The sequence below is a fragment of the Chroicocephalus ridibundus genome, chromosome 12 (assembly GCF_963924245.1).
Source record: "Chroicocephalus ridibundus chromosome 12, bChrRid1.1, whole genome shotgun sequence".
Classification (NCBI taxonomy): domain Eukaryota; kingdom Metazoa; phylum Chordata; class Aves; order Charadriiformes; family Laridae; genus Chroicocephalus; species Chroicocephalus ridibundus.
Genome location: NC_086295.1, coordinates 10,574,177 through 10,595,780, shown reverse-complemented (window position 1 = coordinate 10,595,780; position 21,604 = coordinate 10,574,177). Strand labels below are relative to the sequence as shown.

The following is a 21,604-nucleotide window of genomic DNA, read 5'->3' as shown; positions in this document are numbered from 1 at the left end:
GCCAAACAAGACCACGCATATGGGTCCAACCCCAATCCAACCAGTGTGTAAGTGTTACACAACCAGCAACGGACCGTGGCTGCTGTTAAAACTGAGAGAAAACGGGTGCTAACGAGTTTTATACATAAATGGCTTCGTATTTACAGACCGCCAGCGCTGCCTTGTTTTCTCTCAATTTTGTCAGGCTTGGGTTCAAAGGTCCCACACTTCTGAGACTGGAGATCCCAACACAAGTGGAATTATCCGTGATCTGGAGACTGTGCAGAAATGAACATTCATCCAGATTGAAACGAAACTGGAAATCCAGGAACACAGAACATTTTTCTAAAACAGTTTAATAAAAAAATCGTGAAGTCTCTTGAAAAATTGAAGAAACCCAAAGCATATCGTGTGTGTCACCTGTCTTAGTCACAAAGAAACACAATTGTCAAAAAAGATATTTAAGTTTAATACAAATTTTATACAAAGAAAATGTGAAAAAATACTTCCATATGCTAAAAGCAATTATGCTTCACAAATAAGGCCAGCTAGGCTATTTCTGACACAACTGCAATTCACGAATATTCTGTTCTCGCTTTTTTTCTTCTAATACATTTTTCCCTCTAATATGGGTACTAGCTGGAGACTGTACAAACCGCATTCTTTTATAAACAATGGGAGAAATCAACATGACTAAAATGTACAACAGAATGTACTGGAATGATATCATACAATTAATTTTCTCATATACATACATCACCTTTGCTTTGTTCAATGCTTTCGTTTTACACAACATACAAAATGGTACTACAGTATAAGTGTAACAGACGGCATTTTCAGGGGTTACTTTCTCTCATACTGTACTGTTTCATGCTTACATAAAAACATAAAATCCATCATATAAATAATACATGCTCTGAGCCCAGCATCAAAGTCCTTTGCCCATGTTTCCCGATCCACGTTTTTCTCCACACCTACTTCTTGCTCCATTCAAAAAGCTTTTCAAAGTCCTTTTTGGAGGATTTTAAAGGAAAGAAAACTGAACTGTGAAGCATAGCAAAAAACTTTACTTTTCTCAATCTTTGATATCAATGATCAGGGATCGCGCTACAACCAGCTGGTATTACACTTTCCAACTTTTCAGATATTAGACTGAAGGAAATTTTAACTTAATTGTAACCTGTAAACAATATAAATGTTCATAGTCTGGTCATTGTGAAAAACAGCGTAAATCTCTATGTATTTCAGGTCCATGGACTGGAAATGTCATAATTTGCCTAATACAATTAACTGAAAAGATACCCTTCATCATTTGGTTGCTCAAAGAAATTCTACAAGAGTTTCAAAGTGCAGAAATTTTTTTTCAATCCAAATGCAAAACAGGTTGTTCGGATTCTCATGATTATATGATTTGATGCATAACTGCAATTTCCCAAGACCAGTTTTCAGTATTAGCTTGTGATAAGGCTGTTTTATACCTTCCTTTTCCAACTTCAAACGCTCTTTATAAGTTAAAGTCAATACAAATATAAAAAGGAGATGGTACTCTAACTTTAATGACATCCACAAATTGTACATATTTACAAAAGAAGCATAGATTTAATATGGATCTTACCTGTCCTCAGCTTTTCTAAGCCAGCGCTAATGCTTTACATTAATGTAGTGTAGTTAATGCTTTGTACACATATACAAAGCTAAAGTCTGAACCTTTGAGGTTAATCCAAAGAACTGTGTTTATTTTTCACATTTCTATTAGATTTATTTATTCCAACAATTGTATGGACTTCTTGTTAGCAGTTAGACTCTTCGTACTTGGACTGGCATTGTGGTCTGAACATACTGAACTCCAGTTCTCATTGCCACTGTCCCAGCAGAAGGACTTACCACTACAGGAATGGTCTGTGGATTAAAACCAAGAGAAACACATTGTTATGTTAAAGGTCACATAAACATGACCACAGAAATAATTTTTTTCCAGGGAAAATCCAGAACAAGTTCCAATTTTTTGCGAGAATTAATACCTTTATTACCGCAATATTACCTCATTCCAGGGTAGAAAGTAGTGTATTACTTTCCTACAGCCAAGAGGTTTTCTGTATTATTATTACTACTATGTAATTGCAGGGACAGGTGGTCCTAGAGGTAATGTACACACTCTGTCTGTGCTTGGAGAGTTAGGTTTTCATAGTTACATCCAGTTACGTATTTTCCCCAAACTAGTACATGGGAAGAGGAAAAAGGGCTAAGAAAATCCTTCGTCATTTGAAAAAGTTTTGACAAATCAAACTGGAGTACAAAAATACCCTTGTTTATAAGTATATTCTTGTTACACATTACTTAAATCTTTTTCCCCAAAAAGAACTCCCCCATGCATTCGGTCGACACAGAAGAGAACAAAGAACACCCATTTGAACAAAAAAGTACTTAAGTTAACTTTTGCACAAATCAATAACAAAAACATCAGCATTACTGGGAACTGTCTTATACACCCTGTAAAAATATTAATATAGAATAAACTTTTCACTTCCATCATACAGATCATGATTTATAAATCTCGACAAATGAAGTTTCAGGACATCTCTATAGGTGGTAACTGATTCTACAGATGCAGAGACAAAGGCACAAGAATGTTAAACAATCTGGTCAAGGTCACATCACTCTGGAAGATCTGGAAAAGGATTTATTGAATCTGAAGTCTGTATCTTAACCTTCCTCCAAAAACGTGAGAAAGTCTAGAAATGTCTATACCATACAAACTGCAAGTGTGTTTTGATACAATTCCAGTGATGCCCAACTGGCGATCAAACCAATGCATCCATTTCAGTTCACAATGTTTTGTGGAAGTAACAGGAAGTGAGATTTTGAGGAATCTGAAAGGGATGCACAGATCTTCCCCCGATGGTAGTGGGACATTCCACAGAGAACATGGAAGAAGAAATACAAGTTCGCTGAAGCCCAGTGTTTCCCCACACTCTTCTAAGTAACCACGTTAGTGCCTTAATGGTATTCGACAGAGATTGCGAGTCTCCCTACTGAGATGGATCGCAGCCTAGAGTGTTCATCAGCTCCTTTGTGACAAAGTCTCTGCCTTCCAGAAGCCTACTCATTCCATTCCCTGGAATGCAAAGACGCTGAATTTGTATTTTTACATTATTTTAACTGCAGAAAGAATAACAACCAAACATGGAATTAACCTGCTAAATAAATTCAAGATTACTGCCATTCTGTAATGATTTCAGATGTGTACAGAGGGTTCAATGGAAACGGTACCCAGAAGATACACTGGAAGTTGTTCAGAGGAAGAAATTCCTAGTTGGAAACAAAGTGCAAACTGAACCTTAAATAAGCCATTCTGTAAGTCACTCTTAGTCCTACGGGTGGGGAAATTAAGGTTGCCACAGTCGCCTTTTAAATATACACACTTACACAAATGAAAAAATTAATTTTCAGTTCTTATCGTGATCAGGATATGGAATGTGTGAGACTTAAATGTGTTAAGATCATTCCCTGAGAGGTAAATTTTCCACCTCTGCCAGTTTTACACATATGTACATTTTGCATACATATTAAACATGCACTAAGGTTTAAAATTCTTTAAATTGCACGTGCAGTCATTAGAATACAGAGGTGTCTGTAGCTGTGCAAGACTAATGCAAATGTGTACAAAGTTTTAAACATGCACAAATAAAGGCTGAAACCTTTCAGACGTTCCAATTAAGCTTTACAGAGCTCAATACACTTTGTATTACAGAAAACCGATGAAGGTAACTGCCATTTTTCTGAATATTACACAAAACCTCCTCATGATCTTACAACCTCTCAGCTATTCACAAATGAGCCTAACGTCTTTCTTGTTTGCTATTTGATTTTAAAACACATATAAAACCTTGTTGTTATGGTAATTCAGTCCAAGCAACTCAGGGCCAGTGCTGCAAAGGTACACAGTGCTCTCAGTTGAGACAAAATGAGTTGAGTTAAAACGCTCCTAGGAATGTGAAAAGTCATGATCCCCACTAAGAGCAATAACATTTGTGTGGAATAGAATGGCTATGAAATACTGTATGTACGTGTGCGGGTGGGTGTATTCATAGCCAGACGCACACAGAGACATGTACGCTGCAGCTGTGGGGTCGTGGTGTGGGGCCTCACAATCACAGTATGACTAAGGTACACTGTTGAATTAGTAGTTACTATTATAACTTATCTAACGTCAGACAGAAAACGGACAAAGGTTATCCACACATGGGCTTCTCTGTTGAAGCCATCACTGAGACGGAGCGTGCTGAGTTACCAGTGCAGTAGCAGCATCTGTCCTTTTGGTAAGAAGAATGTCAGCTCAGATGCCACGCTGACTCTGAGTGAGCACTGCAGAACATGACCAGTTGCAAGAATGGGATATTACGGTGCATAAAATACAAAAATGGAACTCAGTTCTGTCCCATCTCCTGTGATTGACTCTAGGGAATTCAAGTGTCCTTGGTTAAGTCTTTAATGGAAAAAACCAGGTCTGATTCCAATACTGTTTCTCATAATTTCCTAACGCTAATGTGCAAGACTGCATGGGAAATACACTACTGATGAATGCCTATTTTCTTTCATAGTTACTGAGATGTCACAGGAATATCAAGCATAGCTCAGAATTAATTAAATCTCTTTAGTATACCATAGACAAAAAAGGTATTTAAAGGATATTTTAAATGAATTCTATGTATTTACATTGATGGTGTGGTCAAGTATATACATGAAACGGACAAAGAACTAACGTAATAATGTAAAATGGAAGTCTGACTGTCCTCAGTGTCTTTGCTATACTTAGTGGCAATTTCTGAATCCCTGTAATAATGAATGATGAAATGAGAGGGTGGAATGTTGCACAGCAAAATAAGACATTTTGCACTGCAAGTTGAGACTATACCAGTGAATTCATATCTTGATAGAACAGCAGATGGAGACAACCCCCCAGAAATACTGAGCAATTTTAATGCCAGGAAAGTACTACTGCAGACTTTAAATGATGATATTGTACTTACAATTGTGGGTTGAGTAGTTGGAATATAGGTGGTGGTCTGCGGTACCTGGACCAGTTTTATAGGCTGGTTGCTTGTCACACCTGTTGCTATCTGCAGAGACAGCACAGGCAACCTCAGTAGAAGTCTCAGCTTTTACATAAATTCCACCTAGTTGTTATTATTATTATTGTAATATGAAATTTATGTTGGATGTTTTGTTTGTGTTAAAATTTTGCATCTTAATGAATTCACAGGTTACTGCTTTGTTAATAAAACAAAATTCAAATTATGAACATGATCAATGTATACAGCATGATGTTTCAGGTAGAACATCTACGTGAAAGCAATTCCAGATCTGTATAAGTGGAATACTCCCTGGCAAAAGTTTTACGTAATTGATTTTCTCCCATTCCCTATTTCCACAGTAATACAAAGGCTGTGCTGCCACAGACAATGCACATGAACATTGACTGAGCCAGAGTTTAACTAACGTCGACAAAGCACTCAGGTGGAACAGCACACCGTTTTTCCCCTCTTCAAATCTGTTTCCCACGTTACTCCCTTAGATGACATGTCAAGCCCAGAGATCTAACACCAGACAGTAGCAAAAGTGTCAAGAAATGAACACAGCTCTCTAGTTTACTATGCTTCCCAATTCTATAGGACTATCTCAATGAGACATCATGCTGGAATCACAATACTACAAAATTAGTTTGCTTTTAATATTTTAAAATACAACAAGGCTCCTACTGATGTGGGGGATCATGTGTAAGGGTTTGAAGGATCAGCCCCCCCCCCCCTAAAATTTTTCATTTAATAAATCTTGCAAGGGCAGAAGAAAAACAATGCTGAAATTGCTAATAGTCAAGCCCTACCTATAAAGCAGAATCTTCTCTATAAACATTTTCTATATATGCAATGTTAAGTCCCTTTTATTAGAGCATTTGCTCATCCTTGCCTACTGAATACTATCAGAGTAGATGCTATGGAGGATTTCGTAACTGCACACTGCTCCGTTAACTGTAGATCCAGGTGAATTGTTGTATCAGTGTTATGGAACATTGTGGTACCCTAGTGGCAGTCTGTTGTGATAAAGTAAGTTGATTTGAATGCAGGTCTTGAGCTTGGCCTCTGAACCCCCAGGCAAGAAGGGCTTGGAAGTGCTGCAGTCAGTATTGCTTATCAGAAGGCAACTTGTATCGAAAGATCCAGACCAGAAGCTACACTGATGGGTCCTGGAGAGAGAGAGAGAAAGAGGTCCAGTCCCCTTTGGCTGGAAGGATGAGTCAAGCCAACACAAGTTTTTACCGGGAATCAGTGAAGGGGAAAGGGTGTTCCCAGAGGACAGAAGGAGATTTTTTTTTTTTTTTTTTTTGCCAGGATGAAGGAAAAAAAACCCACAACTCACTATCTCACTCCCCAAATCACACTCTTCGAAATACGCAAATGGTCATAAATTCCTGGCTGATCCAGGGAGGCTTTTAGGGGTAGGTTTCAGAGAAATCTTACATACTATTTGTGGTCACTTCAAACAAAATGATACTCACTGTAACACTCTCTTTGCTTTTATCAGCTGAACCTTCCTTTTCCTTAGGGGTGCTGGCTGTTTCTGCAGGCGTAGGCTGCACACTTGAACTGGGCTGAGATGATTTATTTAATGTTTCTGTGCTAATTTCAGTATCTGTTTCTTGCTGTGTTGCAGTAGCTAAAATAAAGGAAAAAAGATAAAGTAGCCACTACTCACGTACCAGTCCACAGTCACTCTTCACAGGCACATCTGCACCCATGCTAATGAAGAATATTGAGGCACTGTGTATTGCACCCACCCTCACCCCCCCTCAGCTGCAAAACAGGCAGCCCAGAGCAAGATTACCTGACTGTGTGCAAGATTTCATGTGCTCAGGCCAGTGAGCTTGTTGGCAGGGATAGTCACAGTAGCTAGTATTCCAACAGCAGTAAAAAATGGCCTCTTTCTTGCAGTTAGCACACCACTGCTTCTTTTTAGTTTCATCCACTGCTTGCTGCTTTTCCAATTCCAGCTGCTTCTTCACCTCAGCAATCAAGCGATCTCGTTCTTGTTCTAGACTCTGACGCATTTCAGCCATTGTCAGTTCTACTCGAAATGCAAAGAAAGATGGATTTTTCATCTTCCGCTCCCCAACAGCAAGGTGCAAACCAGTAATTTTCACGAGTTTAAAGACAACATGAAATTAAAACTAACAATCCAAGTAATTCCCTGAGTTTGGGCATCTCTGTTTCATACCTACTCAACAAATGAAAGTCTTCCATCTTCTTTTCTTATTCTGGCACCATGATTTTTACCCTTAACCATTACCTTCCGTTTGTTTAACACTTTAGTTCTAGATGTCCCACACAGGATCAGAATCCAGGTGTACTAGCTGCAGCGTAAACACAAAAAGAAGGCACGCAGCTGCTGCTAACATACTGTGTCTTTACAAGCCCAAAATTTTGTTCTGCTCTAATATTCAGAAAATACAGAGAATTATATTTCTTCTCTTGGCTCAGAAATAAGTAACAGCAAATCAATTGTTCACTGGATCTCGTTTTTTTTACAAAGAAAAATGTGAAAGTTCCAAGAAATAAAATGTTACTAACAAACCAAAGACATGAGTCTGAATATGGAGTTATTCAGCCCTTAATTCACTTCAATTCCAGATCTGCTCTGCAAAAAGAGAGTCAAAAAGTGGATGAGGACTCTGTATTACACAGTCCTAAGGCTGTTTGGACTGCATGTAGCTTAAAGGAGACTTGATCACGTAATTGCAACCTTCTTCCCAGTCAGTGCATTAAAAAAGATAATTTAAGAGGAATCACATTTTAATCAAGGTTTCATTTCCTGCTCATATGGTTGAATGAATGTAGAGATGAAAATCCCCCTCCTAGGAATAATATTCTTTTATCTGTTTAAGTTAGTACTTTGACTTTATTTCACTGACAGTCTGGCACCAAGATTGAGTCAAGGCTGTCTATTCACTTTCAGTAAATGAACAAGTATATAGACCAGCAGCTGATCTGAACCAACATGTCAGCCACAATCTACAAAGATTCCAGAGGAAGCAGGTTCCCCCAGTGGCTGTATTAACAGAACCTGGTTCATATGAGAATTAGTATGAAATAATCAACATATAGTATCTCATGTAGAGGGACTACCCAATGATGCATTGGTAGTCAAATCAATGACTGTCAAAAGCTCTCTTTAGACTAAATTTGTCTCAGAGGGCTGAACATCTGTAGTTCGACATGCACAGATAAAGTAATGCTGTGTACATACTCGAAAGGTGTTTGCTAGCATCAGCACAGCACATTATATAAGGTTTTCTGTCCTTCATCTAGACAATTTGCAGTATCAGATGAGGAAGGTAATACATACTACAAGCATTTGGATTTTCTATTTATGGCAAAAAACTAACACACTATTTTGGACTAAATTTTCATACCTAGATTATGCTTCATTTCTGACAGTTCCTGTTGATGTAGCCATTGAAGTTTTTCTATCTCAATCCTCAAACGCCGTATCTAAAGATTAAAAATGTAATAGTTAGTAATAATAAACAGGGTGCAGTGTATAATACACAATTACTACACAGATAAACATGTCCAAAACGAAGAGCTTGATCATGACTTACATCAAGGCTCCTTCATATTAACATGAGGACAAGACCATAATAAATCCCAAACCAAAGTCTGATCTGGGCTTGATGGCTTACTGTTCTTGCTGCTTATCTTAGAGAGCCCATATGATATTTTTCCAGTGTTTTACTTCTAAAACAGCATAGAAATGAGGATCTCTAGACAGTCTTGATATATAATAAACTGTAGATATAGTTATAGGGTACTTTTTATTTTATACCATTTTGCAACTTTCAAAGTTAAAATACAAGCAGTATTATTTATTTTACACTAACCTCAGCTATTGTACTGCCAGTAGTATTTTTTGAAAGATCATTGTATATTTCCGTCATTGTTCCTTTGATGGCATCCATCATCTGAAAGACAAAATGAAAAAAAATTCTTTGAGATATATGTTTCTTATGGATGCCAACCTTTACTTTCTTTCAACTACTCTAATGTGAGCTTATATCACTATCAACGATGCCCCCTATCTCTCTACATATTTATCTGGGTCTACTTTTAGAGGACTATTTAGAAGGTAGAAGACAACACTTTTGATAAGGACTCTGATTTTTAAGTGTCCTGAACTGGTGGACTGCTTGACCTTCTACTTTTCCAAGAAATTGCCATTGATGTAATTTACAAACAAAAAAAATATAACCAGTAGTTTTGGGAAGAAACTAAATTAAAAAAAAACCCAACAACAACAACAACAAAACAAAACCAAAAAAAACGCCAAAGACATTTACTGACATTGCTGACCACTGACAATCCCACCCAGACCATACGGTTGAGTGAGAACACTGAAAGTTGACAGTCAAGATTAATTCCAGTGCTTTCAAGGCCTGAGTACTCAACTTTATTTCCTTATGTAGTATTCACCTTGATTTTTTAATTTAAAGTCTAAGACAGTACATGAAAAGTTAGTGTCTCATCCCTCACTGTCACTATTATGATACAAATATTACACCACATCTTCTCTTTAATAAATTAGCTTCTGTTTTAATACATGAATACACACTTATGACAAGCAACATCTGATAAAGCTATACAGTGTTTTAAGACAAAAGTACATTTTTGTCTATGTATTACTGGACACAGATGAAGAAATATGAAAGTTTACTGTAAATTTGATACTGAGGGGATATCTACACCTTTAGGAGAAAACACAGAAAATGGTCCAAAACACATGCAATGTAAATAAGAAACAGCAGTGGGGGAAGAGACGGAAAAAGTCTAAAGTGTCTGAGCAGCTGAAGCCCATCATATACGCACTCTGGCTTGGAATGGCAGCATTCAGCCAGCTCTAAAACGATGGTTGAGCACTCCCATCAAAATCTAACAGTTCCTACCCTAGTAGAATGAATATGCAACATATGACAACCTGACAATAAAGTTATTGCAGAATTTGAAATGTCAAAATTTGAAAGTTCATTTCAAAATAAAATTCCAAGATGACCTTGCTCAATAACTTACTTTGCTAGTATACTTAGCAATATCTGCAGCCACATCAGCTGAAGCTGTTGCAATTGGCAAGTCTGTATTAACTGAGGAAGAAAGTGTACTTGCAGATCCAGAACTGGTAACCATAGAAATAGGTTGAGTACTTGTAACCAAGGTTATGGTGGATGTGGAAGTGCTCTGGGTGATCTCTTTTTGCTGCACAGCTAAGAAAAGAGAACACACGGCGGATCAATCACATAAACAATTATGAAAATGAATAGTCAAACTTCTAACTTTGATGTCTAACTTAAATGCGTGCACGTAACCATTTCCAAGACTTATATTATTTATACAATGGTACCGTTTAATCAATTAATTATACAGCATCCAGCCACTGAACTTGTACATAACTGTAAAGCTTAAAGGTAATGAAGCAAATATATCTTTGAAACTTATCATTTTAGACTGTCCAATGCAAAAGCTTCCCTCAGATCTGTATTCCTCCCACTTTGGGACTTCCCCCCCCACTTCTTAGGAAGTCAATTCCTAACCCTTCAACTTGGAGAACTCCCAACTAATACCATATATATGAGTGTTAGTTAGACTTTGATATTTTCATTTGTCATAATTTTGAAAAATATTGAGTTTCTTTTTGCTTTGAAACAAGGTTTAGTGAGCCACGGTTGAAGAAAGCCTACTTTAGTAATGCCTCCTGGTATTATTCCCATTCTTTTGTTATTAATGCTACTAATTATTACTAGTGTTGTGACAATTTAATATACATACATCCAGATTGACATTAGCCTTTGGTTGGCTGCAGAGCAAGGAATGTAACATTAGATTAACTCATTAAAGCAAAGAATTTATTCATAGTGTTAACTCAAACAGGATAAGAAAAGATTTCTCACCTTTGGTCAACATTTCAAATAATCTTAAGCAACGGGTAATTAAAAAAATGAGAGTACAAAGCTAAATGCAAAGACCTTTTAATCCCTAATGATTTACCTGACTTAAATACTTTTCAATCTATTTTAAATGATTCACATTACAAAAGATGTCTTCATTGCCACTATCCTCAAAACAGGAATTACTGAAATAAAAAAGTTATTCAAGTTATCTGTGTGTACTATATTTTTGTTTATCCCAATTCAGTATACAAGAAATCTATATATTTTATAGTTTTCATTTCATATATTTCTAGCACATAATATTTAAGATGGAACATAGTTATGATGCACTCAGTAGGAAACATATTGATAAGACAAACTCATAGGCTGAACATTTAAAGTTCATTCCATATTATTAAGCTCTCATATTAAAGTATGACTCTATTAAAAATAACACTTCTTCAAGTTTCACATTTATTTTTCTCACTGAGTATTTCTGTATCAAATTTGTGCAGCCTACAAATAGAAAGATACAGCTTCTTCAACACTTCTTAAATGACAGTCAGAATAGCAGTTCGGTACCAGAGAAACGTGCCGCTGGTTAACGTTTGTATGTGACACGTTACCTAAACTTCTCTTCCGTTTGAAATTACTGGCTTGCCAGCACTGTTAGCAGAATGGAGAACATCTACTCACAGGAAATAGTTCAGTTTATTAACTTGAAATTACAAATAAAACTACATTTGCATAAAGTTGCTGTTCTGTCAAGTGAAGCAATAGAAACATGGACTTATATTACCATGTGCCTACTACTAGTAAAACCTCTGGCAAAGGGCTGCTAAGAAAACAGTTATGAAAAAATTCTAAACTGCCATGGCTGTTTGCTCAGTAAACTAGCATCAAAGTCTTGTTAAGAGTTAAGCAATAGGGATTTCAAAGACACATGTAGCCTGGGTAATTTCACTGTTATCAAATTATACTCTATGAAAAACTGTACAGATCAGCTTCTTGTCAGACAAAACTGGATTCAGTTTGTAGATATTGAGGTGATAGTGGTAATCATGCAAGTGGAATAGAGTTAATGGTTTTATCATATAATCCAGAAAATAATTCAGTTCGCTGTCCCAAATCTGTGATGGCTAAGAATGGTAAAAATACTTATACAGATACACACACAAACTTTTTGTCATTAAAATAAGGAGACATGACTCTAAATACACACCAGAAAGAGCAGGTATCGTGAGTATGTTCTTGTATTTTAAAGTCACTTATCAGAGTAGAACCACACTTTGAGATTTTGTTTATATGGAAGAACTCCTGGTTGGGCAGCCTTGGAGCACTGAGATCATTACTGGGGAATTATGGCATCACAGGCACATTGAGTTAGAAAGTGTATACCTTTAACTGCTTGTCTTGTCTGATATCTTGTCCCTTGAGAGGACTGAGGTTGCTGTGACTGAGACTGCTGGCTCTGCTGCTGTTGCTGCTGTCTCTGCACCTTCTGCATGTGCCATTTCTGAGAAGATGTCTGAAATTTATTTGAAGAATTCCACACTACACGCTGCACAGCAGGGGCAGTTTCCTTAGGCAGCAAAGGCCTCTGCTTTTTCACAGGGCTTCCAGTGGCTGCAGATGGAGCACTAACAGTAGAAGAAGCACTAGTAGTTGCTGTTACACCAGCTGGTGGAGTCTGGGATGCAGAGCGGGTAAGTACTGGAGTTTCTGGTAGAGGCTGGGTGCTTGCACTGGAGGAAGGTGGAGTTTTACCTACAACTAAACAAACATAAAATGTAATGCCAGCTTTTCACCAACATATACAATTCATGTCAGTCTTCCAGTCTACTTTTAATTATTTTTCTCCAAAGGTAATTGATATTCTACGAGTAAACTCATTTCAGTCTACTTGAAGCTGGCAGCAATTCAGAAGCGCTAGCCATTAAGCCAAACAAATCAGAAAGTACAAAACCCAGAAAACCAGCCTGAGCTCCTTTGGAAGGTATGTGAGGTGTAAGCATTTGTTAGGATGTTTCTGGGCTACCACTTGGATCCATCATCCCAGTTTTTTTCTCATTAATTGAGATAGTGTTTCTTTGTGTTGTTAAAAGGGGAAAGCAATCTCCAGGACAAATCATGTGATTTAGCTGTTCTTTTGATTATTACTGAGAGCATTTTTGTTGATTTCAATGGGATGTTATGCAATTTGTACGGTAAGGTCCAACTTCTTCTATACCTGCTATTTTGGGAGATCCATGGAAATGTAAAGATTCAACTGAAAGTCATAAAAATTGCAAAATAAATTCTAAATTTGAGACAGAACAAATATCATGGATATTCATAGTTTTTTGTTGATGAAAGAAAACTCAATGAAACATATCTTATTTAAAACAGAAACTACAATGGGGGCTGAAAACTTCTTTCGTAGTTAAAAAGAATGAAAAATCACTCAAAACACTGTTTTAGTACAGATATTTTTAACATCTTAATGCCAAAATAAAGCTAACAGCTCTGGCTTCGATAACAGCCCTATAGCACAGAAGAGAAAAAGGACAGAAAGAATTTCATCCTACCATCATGTTTAGGGGGAGTTTCTTTAGATTCTTTCTTAGTTTTCCTTCCTTCACGGCCACAATGATCATCTCCTAGATCGATGACAAGTTCACTCTCAGAATCGGAGTCCAGTCCTAGGTGCACAGTTGGAGAGTCCGTTTCATCTTTACCTTTCAGTTTTTCTTTTGCAGGATGCTGTAAACTTTTTCCCTTTTCAGAAAATTCTTTTTCATTGTCTGTAATTGCCTTTTCTTTGACCAGGTCATCTGTTTTCTCCACCTCCGGACTTGTGCTTTTAAGTTCCTCCTTGTCTTCATTCTGTGCTGGGGGCTTAGGTTTTTTTTTCAAGCTCAATGATTCTTTGTCACTTCTCGTACCTTCCTTGTCCTCTCCATCTTCTTGATCATTCTTTGATTTCTGATCCTCATCACTATATTCACTGTCACTGGTGTCGGATTTTTCAGAATCTTCAGAGTCACTGTGTTCTACTGCAGTATAAACAGCTTCAGATATTTCATTTATTCCTAATTGTGGGGAGGAAAGTACATTCCATGCTGACATCAGACTGACTGACATTACAAAAAAATATACTCTATATACTGGAACAAAGCATATACATACTATTATCTTAACCATCAGTCCTTAAGCTATAAACACTTCCCTTAGTGCCCTATCTCAATACCAGAATGTATAAGAATTACCTTCCACATATTGCAATTGATACTTTTATTTCATTCAGTACATTCCTTTCACTGCTTTTTTTCCACTACCTGCAAGCTCTTTTGTTCAATTTAGGACCAGCTGGCAAATACAAAGAGGAATTCTTTTTATCCACAAGAAACCACCTTAAAATCAGTGATGTTATTGACCTGATTAAAGTTACTTGCATGCATGTTTGCAGAATCAATTTTAGACTGTGTAAGTTTTGCAAGGAGAATCTGTAATTTTTTCCAGTGATTAAAAAGTCTTAATTAAGTGCTAGACAACACTAATGTTTTTAACAGCATTCAGCTCCTATGTGACTGGATATACTCATTTGTGCAACTGACATAAGTTACGTAGTTCTTGAACTCAATTTACAAAGCAAATAGCGAGACTATAATTCTGTCATAGTATCTACATCAGCCTGGTACAAAAGCAGATTAAAAGATGAAAGCTTTTTGACAAAAATTTGAAACATCAGGCCTCACTGTATTTTAAATTAAACTAGTCAGTGCACTCTACTTGCCTCAAAGAGTTCAAATATCCTCTACTCTTGTGTTAATGCATAAAATATTTAAGGTTTTACTATTTGAAAACTTTTAAATTCCAATCAACATTTTCTCAAGTGTATCCTTCAGATGTCCATTGTTTTCTTGAGATATACTTACCAAGTTGTGCTTTACAACTCTCTATTGTCTTGTCAAGATTAAGCTGGAACCTACTACGTATCTGTCGTTTTGGTGAAATGAGTTGCACAGGAGTGGTCTGCTGTTGGACTGACTCACTCAACTCTTTCAGATCCATCTCAGCTTTGCTACGATCTAGAAAAAGAAAAAGGAACTAAGAAAAAATATTTTACAAAAAGAAAGAAAGATCGCTATCCAGATAAAACATATTTTACTGGGTAACAATGCAGAGACAATCTGAAACATATTTCACTAGTTTTATAATTATGGGCTAAATAATAATTATAAAATGACTTTACTACAAACAACGGATTATTCCTCTCTGATGCTACATATTTCACAGGCAAAAGGCATGCATGAATTACATGGACATTTTCTTCATCAACGTGAAATTATCAAAAAATCATCGTTCAGGTCTGTAAGCTGGCTGACAGTACTTCTAGTAAGGTACTGCTGTTATTTACTACTAGTAGTAATTTTTTCACTAATAAAATTAAATATTAATAAAAATCCTTATAGTCACCATTTAAAATTCAAACAATAAATCACGAGAATAGAAACATAAGTGTGGATCGTTACACTAGACAGATTAATAAACTTAAAATAATAGTGTTTCAATGTATGTCAGCAAAATCTTCTCTTGAGTTCTCCTATGCATGTAGAAAATTTTTCACTCTGAAACATACAGATCTGTCTGCAAAGAGTACAGACTACAGTGCTAAAGCTAAAACTGTCTTAGCAACCAAGTTACACATTTTTGCTTTAATTTTTCAATTTCAGAGGTTGTATTTCTGCTCCACAGTCCTGTCCTTTACCCCTTGCCAACAGTGCTGACACTCCATTAGCGTTCAGGGCACTAAACCAGTCTGGAGTTAGTTGCTTGTTTGGAGGAAGAGGAAGGGGACATGAAGACGGGGGAAGGAATGGAGAAAAGAATTACATCTGGCCAGTTTAGCTCCCTGAACTGGCTCATGGTAGGATGAAAAGGGCTGGTGCCATATACTGGAAAAGGACAGGGGCCATGGAGAAGACAAAAGGCAACACTGGCACAATGTGTGTTTGTGCTTCATTTAGAGTCTCATTCCACAGCAGTTAAAGATGTCACAGTATTGCCTTGATTTACTTAAGGAAAAAAAAAACCTCACCACATGTATTTATAAGACATTTTTTGTTGATGTACAACTCTGAGAAAAGTGAAATAAATATGAAGGGCTAAGCCAATGATTCCTCTGACCAGACATTCTTTACAAGTTTGGAACTTAACATCAAGGTATATTCCACATCTAAAATTTTAAAGCCATAGTACATAATGACTCAACTTCAGCAGTAGAGTTGTCTCAATCAGGCCTGGCCACTCTATTTCCTATCAGATTGCAAACAGAACCTCTCTTACAGCTAGAGCAGGTACAGAAGGAAACATTCAAGTATTCACGCAGTTTTTGTTTACTGCTAAAATAACGGTTCCTCATCTCTTCCTAGAGAGAGGCAGCAACTTGTGTGGTGCAATCCCACAAGCCAAATATACAGGTTATAATTCGGATCATCCTGGCTTATAAAGTATATGCATTATAGCGTACACAAATTCAGTCTAAATAACACTTAATCATCCTTTCTAGTCACAGTGAAATGGTCCTAAAAGTAATACCAAATCTCACACTCTTCAAGTCACATATTCATACTGGAACACACTAAACATAATACAAACTCTATCATTTTCAGTGCAGTGTAAATTTTGCAAATAGAAATGAAGGTTCTACGTCACTTAAGTACTTTTGAAAAATTTTTTCCTTGTATTTGAAACGCTTACTAAACCAGGTGCTAACTACATCACCGAATCCACACTAATTCCATAGCAGTAATGGTTCTATCACCCTTAGTATAGAATTTGATTGAAGGCCTTCATAGCCTTAGTTAACTACGTGACAGGATACAAACAGAAGAAAAAATGGAGAAGGGGGAAAGATGAAGACAAGACACTATAATACCTCCCCAGGGAACCCTATATCTTAATATATGAAAGAAGTCTCACAATCTCTACATAACCCCTATGTAACCTACAAGGAGGTCTCACTGAGAAGATCTGGATTTCCGATCTGCCTCATTAATGTCAAAGCATTAGTAAAAAGAAAACAGAACAAAGGGCAGACAAGCTAACTGTGGAGAAATCTGCAAGTGCTCATCTCCAAAGTCTTTACTTTTTCTCATTACCGATCTGAAAATCTTCTCTCCTTACTGGGTCAAACTTGTTGCTATATCTTTTCAACCTCTTTTATACAAGGACAGGTCCTATACTATCTGGAATATATATTTTCCCCAAGCAACCTGTGCATAGGTGGGTCATTCACACCTCCATTTTTCCATTTAGCCTGTCTGCTCATTTCTGTTAACTTTCCCTTCCTTATTGTTGAATTGGAGGACAATCACAGAGTCCTCCTAGTACTCTGCTCAAGGTACATAAGTGCCTTTGCTTTCTGGACTTTTACTTTTGTTTTTTTCAGAGAGGAACCCTGTTCATATTATGTATGACAATGAGACACAAATAAGCCAGATCTAAAATCCATAGGATTCACAGATTAATCTAAGTCTAGCACAGCTGACACTATTAAATTAAGAAGGGCTGCCATTTTCATTCCTAGCACCAAAGAGTATATTCAGCAAAGGAAACTCCCCTAAAACTGAAAAAATAACTGATATTCTACTTGAAAGCATACTGGCTGTTCTTTTGTGGTATTGCTCAGGGACCGTAACACTGGATTTTCTGATCCACGCTACTTACTCAAAATATTCTATGCTCCAGCTCATGTCGCCCATCTGTGTCTCAAACTACCGCAGGGCTACATATTTCTTAACATTTTTACAAACACATTGTCACCTCAGATAAGACAACAAACAGCTGCAGTGCAGCAGAAGGAATTAATTCTAAGGTTATGTCCACACAGATAGATTAACACAATGAAAAATAGACTTTGAGCTTGGATCCAGAATTGGAATATCTGTAACTCACTGAAAACATGAATTCAACATTTGAGCTCAAGCCTTCCGGAAGTATTCGGATAACACCTAAAGGGCAAAATCCTGTTTCTCCATATAATATTGTGTGAAGCTAAGAAGTAGCCAGAACTGAATCAGAATAGTCACAGGAACAAAGCATGACTGAGGAAACTGATTTACATCTGTTTGGCTTTCAGAACTACTTTACCAACTTGGTACTTACCTACTTCATCTTTCAAAATTCCAGAATCCCAAAATTTACTTCTAGGGAGTTTCAAGACATCTGCTAATTCCTTTCATCCATCTATCTCCCTAGAGAGGGATGGTCAGTGAGGAGGTGATGTGAAGTCAGCAAGAGAGAAGCCCTAGTAAATCCTAAATCCTAAACACCACAAGAAAACCTTGCCAGCAATTCACTTGAGAGACTGAGGGGTGAAAAGCAGCAACGTTCATGTAATTACATCCTTTAGAAACTTACCTACTGTTTAAAAACATTGGTTTGTACAATTCAGCTTAAAAAAAAAAAATCATCCTTTAACTACTTCCTTTCATCAACAAGAAGAAACAATAACAGGAATTTTAATTTATAAAAAAAAAAACAGCCTATTTGACGAAACAATAATTACGCATGTGCCTCATTTAAAGCCCTTAGCTCATTCAAAGCCACATACAAGCAAGTTTATTCATATTATGTTGCACTGACACCACTGTAATTTATTCAGCTGTAAGAGTATTAGATTTTCAAAGGTCAAGACTAACCAAGATTAAGATTCAGAATGCTTCCTGGAGTGGAAGTTCTTTCTTGCTTAGCAGAAATTGGCGTTGATGCTTGAGGAGAGAAAGGTTTGGGGCTGCCTGACAAACTCCCTGCTTGACCTGTTCTTGTTGCTGCTGGAGAAGCTGAAAAAGTACAAAATTAATAAAGACAGATTTAAAAATAATCACTATAAAGCCATATTCACTGTGACAAAACAGCTTTTAAACCTACACAAGCAGGGAAAGAATTTTTGTTTAATCTTTTCAACAGTGTCTTATACCTCCATTCTAAGTTACAACTATCCCTTTAATTTTAGTTTAATAAAGAAAGAAATTGTAAGGAAAATATTTTATTGCAGCTATACAGTTGGGCCAAATGTGTGCTTACCCTCAAAAACCACTGTGTTTGCAGTGACACAAAGATTCTAGCTTTCAATATTTGGTTATTTTAGATGTTTACAAATTCTGACACTCTAAATTGCCATCTATTTTAATTCATGTAGGTAAGTAAACATACAAAACCCACTTACGCCATTTTCTAGCTACATTAACAGAGAATTAAAAGTACAAACCGTAGTAAGTTTAACCAGTACAGCTGGAGATCAGCAACCAAACGTCTCCAATAAGGTAACAGAATATTATAATGTAATTCATTCAGATTTTAAGCAAAATCCTATGTTCTGAGCTTTAAAATCTCCATGAAATAATGTTTCAAAACCACACTTCTGGAAAGAACCAAATAGCCTAGGAACGGAAGCATCTGCAGGCCATTACCTAAATAAAAAGAACTAATTTCTGTCAGCAAGAGACTAATTTCTGTTTGTTACATCTCTACTTAATGCTCTGAAAATGTCATCATAAACTCACTACCGGACACTTTTTCTTCCCCAGTACATCCAGGATTGTCTATCTATTTTCAGATTCCTAAACAGTAGCAATTTCTGCTGTTTCAGTAACTGGTTCCAAGTTATTTTCTACACACCACTCAAAATACACAACAGAGACATCCAAATAAAAATGTTCCTGTCTAAAGATACGCAGTCATACTACTTGAAATATTTTTAACAGCAAACAAGTGATTTCATTTACATTTGATAGAAACATGCAGATTCCAGTAACAGGACAGCTAAGTTTATACATATAGTAAATATTACAAAAGTTAGTATTTGTAACAATATGTAAGTAGAAATCCCAGGGGGGAAACTGAATATTTTGGTTTAACTGCTGTTAAATCAAATATAGCATTTCTATGCACTAGGATAGATGATAGTAAGGCCTGAGGAAAAGTTAGAAAAATTCCCCAGAATTGCTATGATAATCAAGAATCCACAGTAATACAATAACATCTGTCACCTTCTTTTACCTTTATCTGACAAAACAGCTTTAATCTGATTTTCCATTATTACCTCCACTACTATAAAGGAATAATAATGTGGTATAATAAAAGCTCTGTACTTTGGACACAAAATGGTAGCTGTTAGCTACACCTTATATATATAAAAGCTGTACATATATATATACCTGATAATTTATGTAAAATTTAATTATTCCTTTTGACATGTTACCCTACTGAAAAATCCAATTATTTTCATATATTTAAATTCATACAGTTACTTTGTCATCACTTTAAGATGGACAGGATCGTATCACAAGACACTTTTGTACCCAAAGGTAGCTTCACAGCCTAGCCTTTATTGGCTAGAAAGGATAAGATCATAATCAATAAATAAATAACAGCATTTTACCTAAAAACTGCAACAGAACATATTGATGTAGTTTTCTACACAAAGACATCCTTTCACCAAAATCAGAGTTTTAAACCACTCACATTAGTTAACATACTGCATCATTTTTTTCAGATAGTGATGAACTTTCTTTATGAATGAAAAAAACCTAATACAAAGTAGTTTGCTTGAGTGTGATAAAAATTAGATAGCATTTGGTCTTTGACTACATATAATTCTGAGAAGTCCAAATTTTGTATCCTACACTCCTTTTTCTCTTTATCCATTCTGTTTATGGAACTGTAGTTTTATCATATTTTAGCTACTCAGGAACACTTATAAATTAAGCTCACAGCCTATCAAATTTTAAATACAATACCTCCTAATCATGATAATTCTAACTCTTTTTGTATTTACTTCCACTCTCCATTCATTTTAATAATTACAACTATACCTGCTATATAAACTGAAGGGGTTTGGTCACTTTTCAAGGTTATTTATTCCTTCTCAGTGGGATAGAAAGGACTGTAATTTCTTATCTGTGATGCTGCAAGTTAAACCCATCTTTTTTTCTAAAATCTCTTCATAAAATGAGTCATAATACAGTCTGTCTTTAAAAAGTACATGGAATAAAAATAAGGCATTAACGAAATGCAAAGTCCTGTACCCCCCTCTTTTTTTTTTTACCTGTATTTTTCTCAATAAAGTCCATGGATTCCTCACTGGCACTAAAATGACTGGAAGTTGCTTTTTTCTCCGCGTCCTGTTCAACATCAGATCCAGTGTGAACTGATGAGTTTGTACTCATTGGTGACCGTGGCATATCTGTCAATGAAATCCTACGACCAGTGCTACTGCTCAGCATAGACTTGCTCATTAGAATCTTGGGCGATGCTGTCATATCAAAGTTCAGTTTGATTTTCTCTTGTTTGTCTGTCTTTGCAGTTCCAGCAGTTGGGTTTGCAGGGTCTAATAACATTTGGTATTGATTGTTGGGAGTATATGGTGTCCGGAAAGGTGCGTAATTAAATACTCCAAATTTTCTACGAATGTTATCAACATAAACCTCCATTTCTTGCATTGCACTATTGAAGATGCTTTTAGTCTTTTTCACAGAAAAAGGAATTTCTTTAGACATGAGGTAGCAATTATTTATTGGAACCCAGGCCCTACATATAAAACAGAAAAATAAAAGATAATGTAACTACATTTCACACTGTGGATTGGCACTGGCAACTTTTGTGCAC

At 36.4% G+C, this 21,604-nt stretch overlaps 1 protein-coding gene across 11 annotated transcripts in view; it reads right to left on the bottom strand.

Moving 5' to 3' along the window:
- Positions 1–340: 340 nt before the first annotated feature.
- Positions 341–21,604, bottom strand: part of ZMYND8 (zinc finger MYND-type containing 8) — a 56,498-nt gene continuing 35,234 nt past the window's right edge. For 5 of the 11 annotated variants that reach the window (XM_063349769.1, XM_063349765.1, XM_063349767.1 and 2 more), the window contains 11 exons: positions 21,045–21,526; positions 18,637–18,777; positions 14,869–15,021; positions 13,519–14,022; positions 12,350–12,724; positions 10,098–10,288; positions 8,915–8,995; positions 8,447–8,525; positions 6,862–7,101; positions 6,536–6,693; positions 344–1,878 (listed from right to left, as the gene is read on the bottom strand). In XM_063349769.1, the coding sequence (XP_063205839.1) occupies positions 1,777–1,878; positions 6,536–6,693; positions 6,862–7,101; positions 8,447–8,525; positions 8,915–8,995; positions 10,098–10,288; positions 12,350–12,724; positions 13,519–14,022; positions 14,869–15,021; positions 18,637–18,777; positions 21,045–21,526 (2,506 nt within the window). In that variant the 3' untranslated portion in view covers positions 344–1,776. Of the gene's footprint in view, positions 1,879–2,637; positions 6,224–6,535; positions 6,694–6,861; positions 7,102–8,446; positions 8,526–8,914; positions 8,996–10,097; positions 10,289–12,349; positions 12,725–13,518; positions 14,023–14,868; positions 15,022–18,636; positions 18,778–21,044; positions 21,527–21,604 lie in introns of those variants that run through there. The other 6 variants (XR_010073017.1, XR_010073018.1, XR_010073016.1 and 3 more) reach the window with 6 other exon arrangements.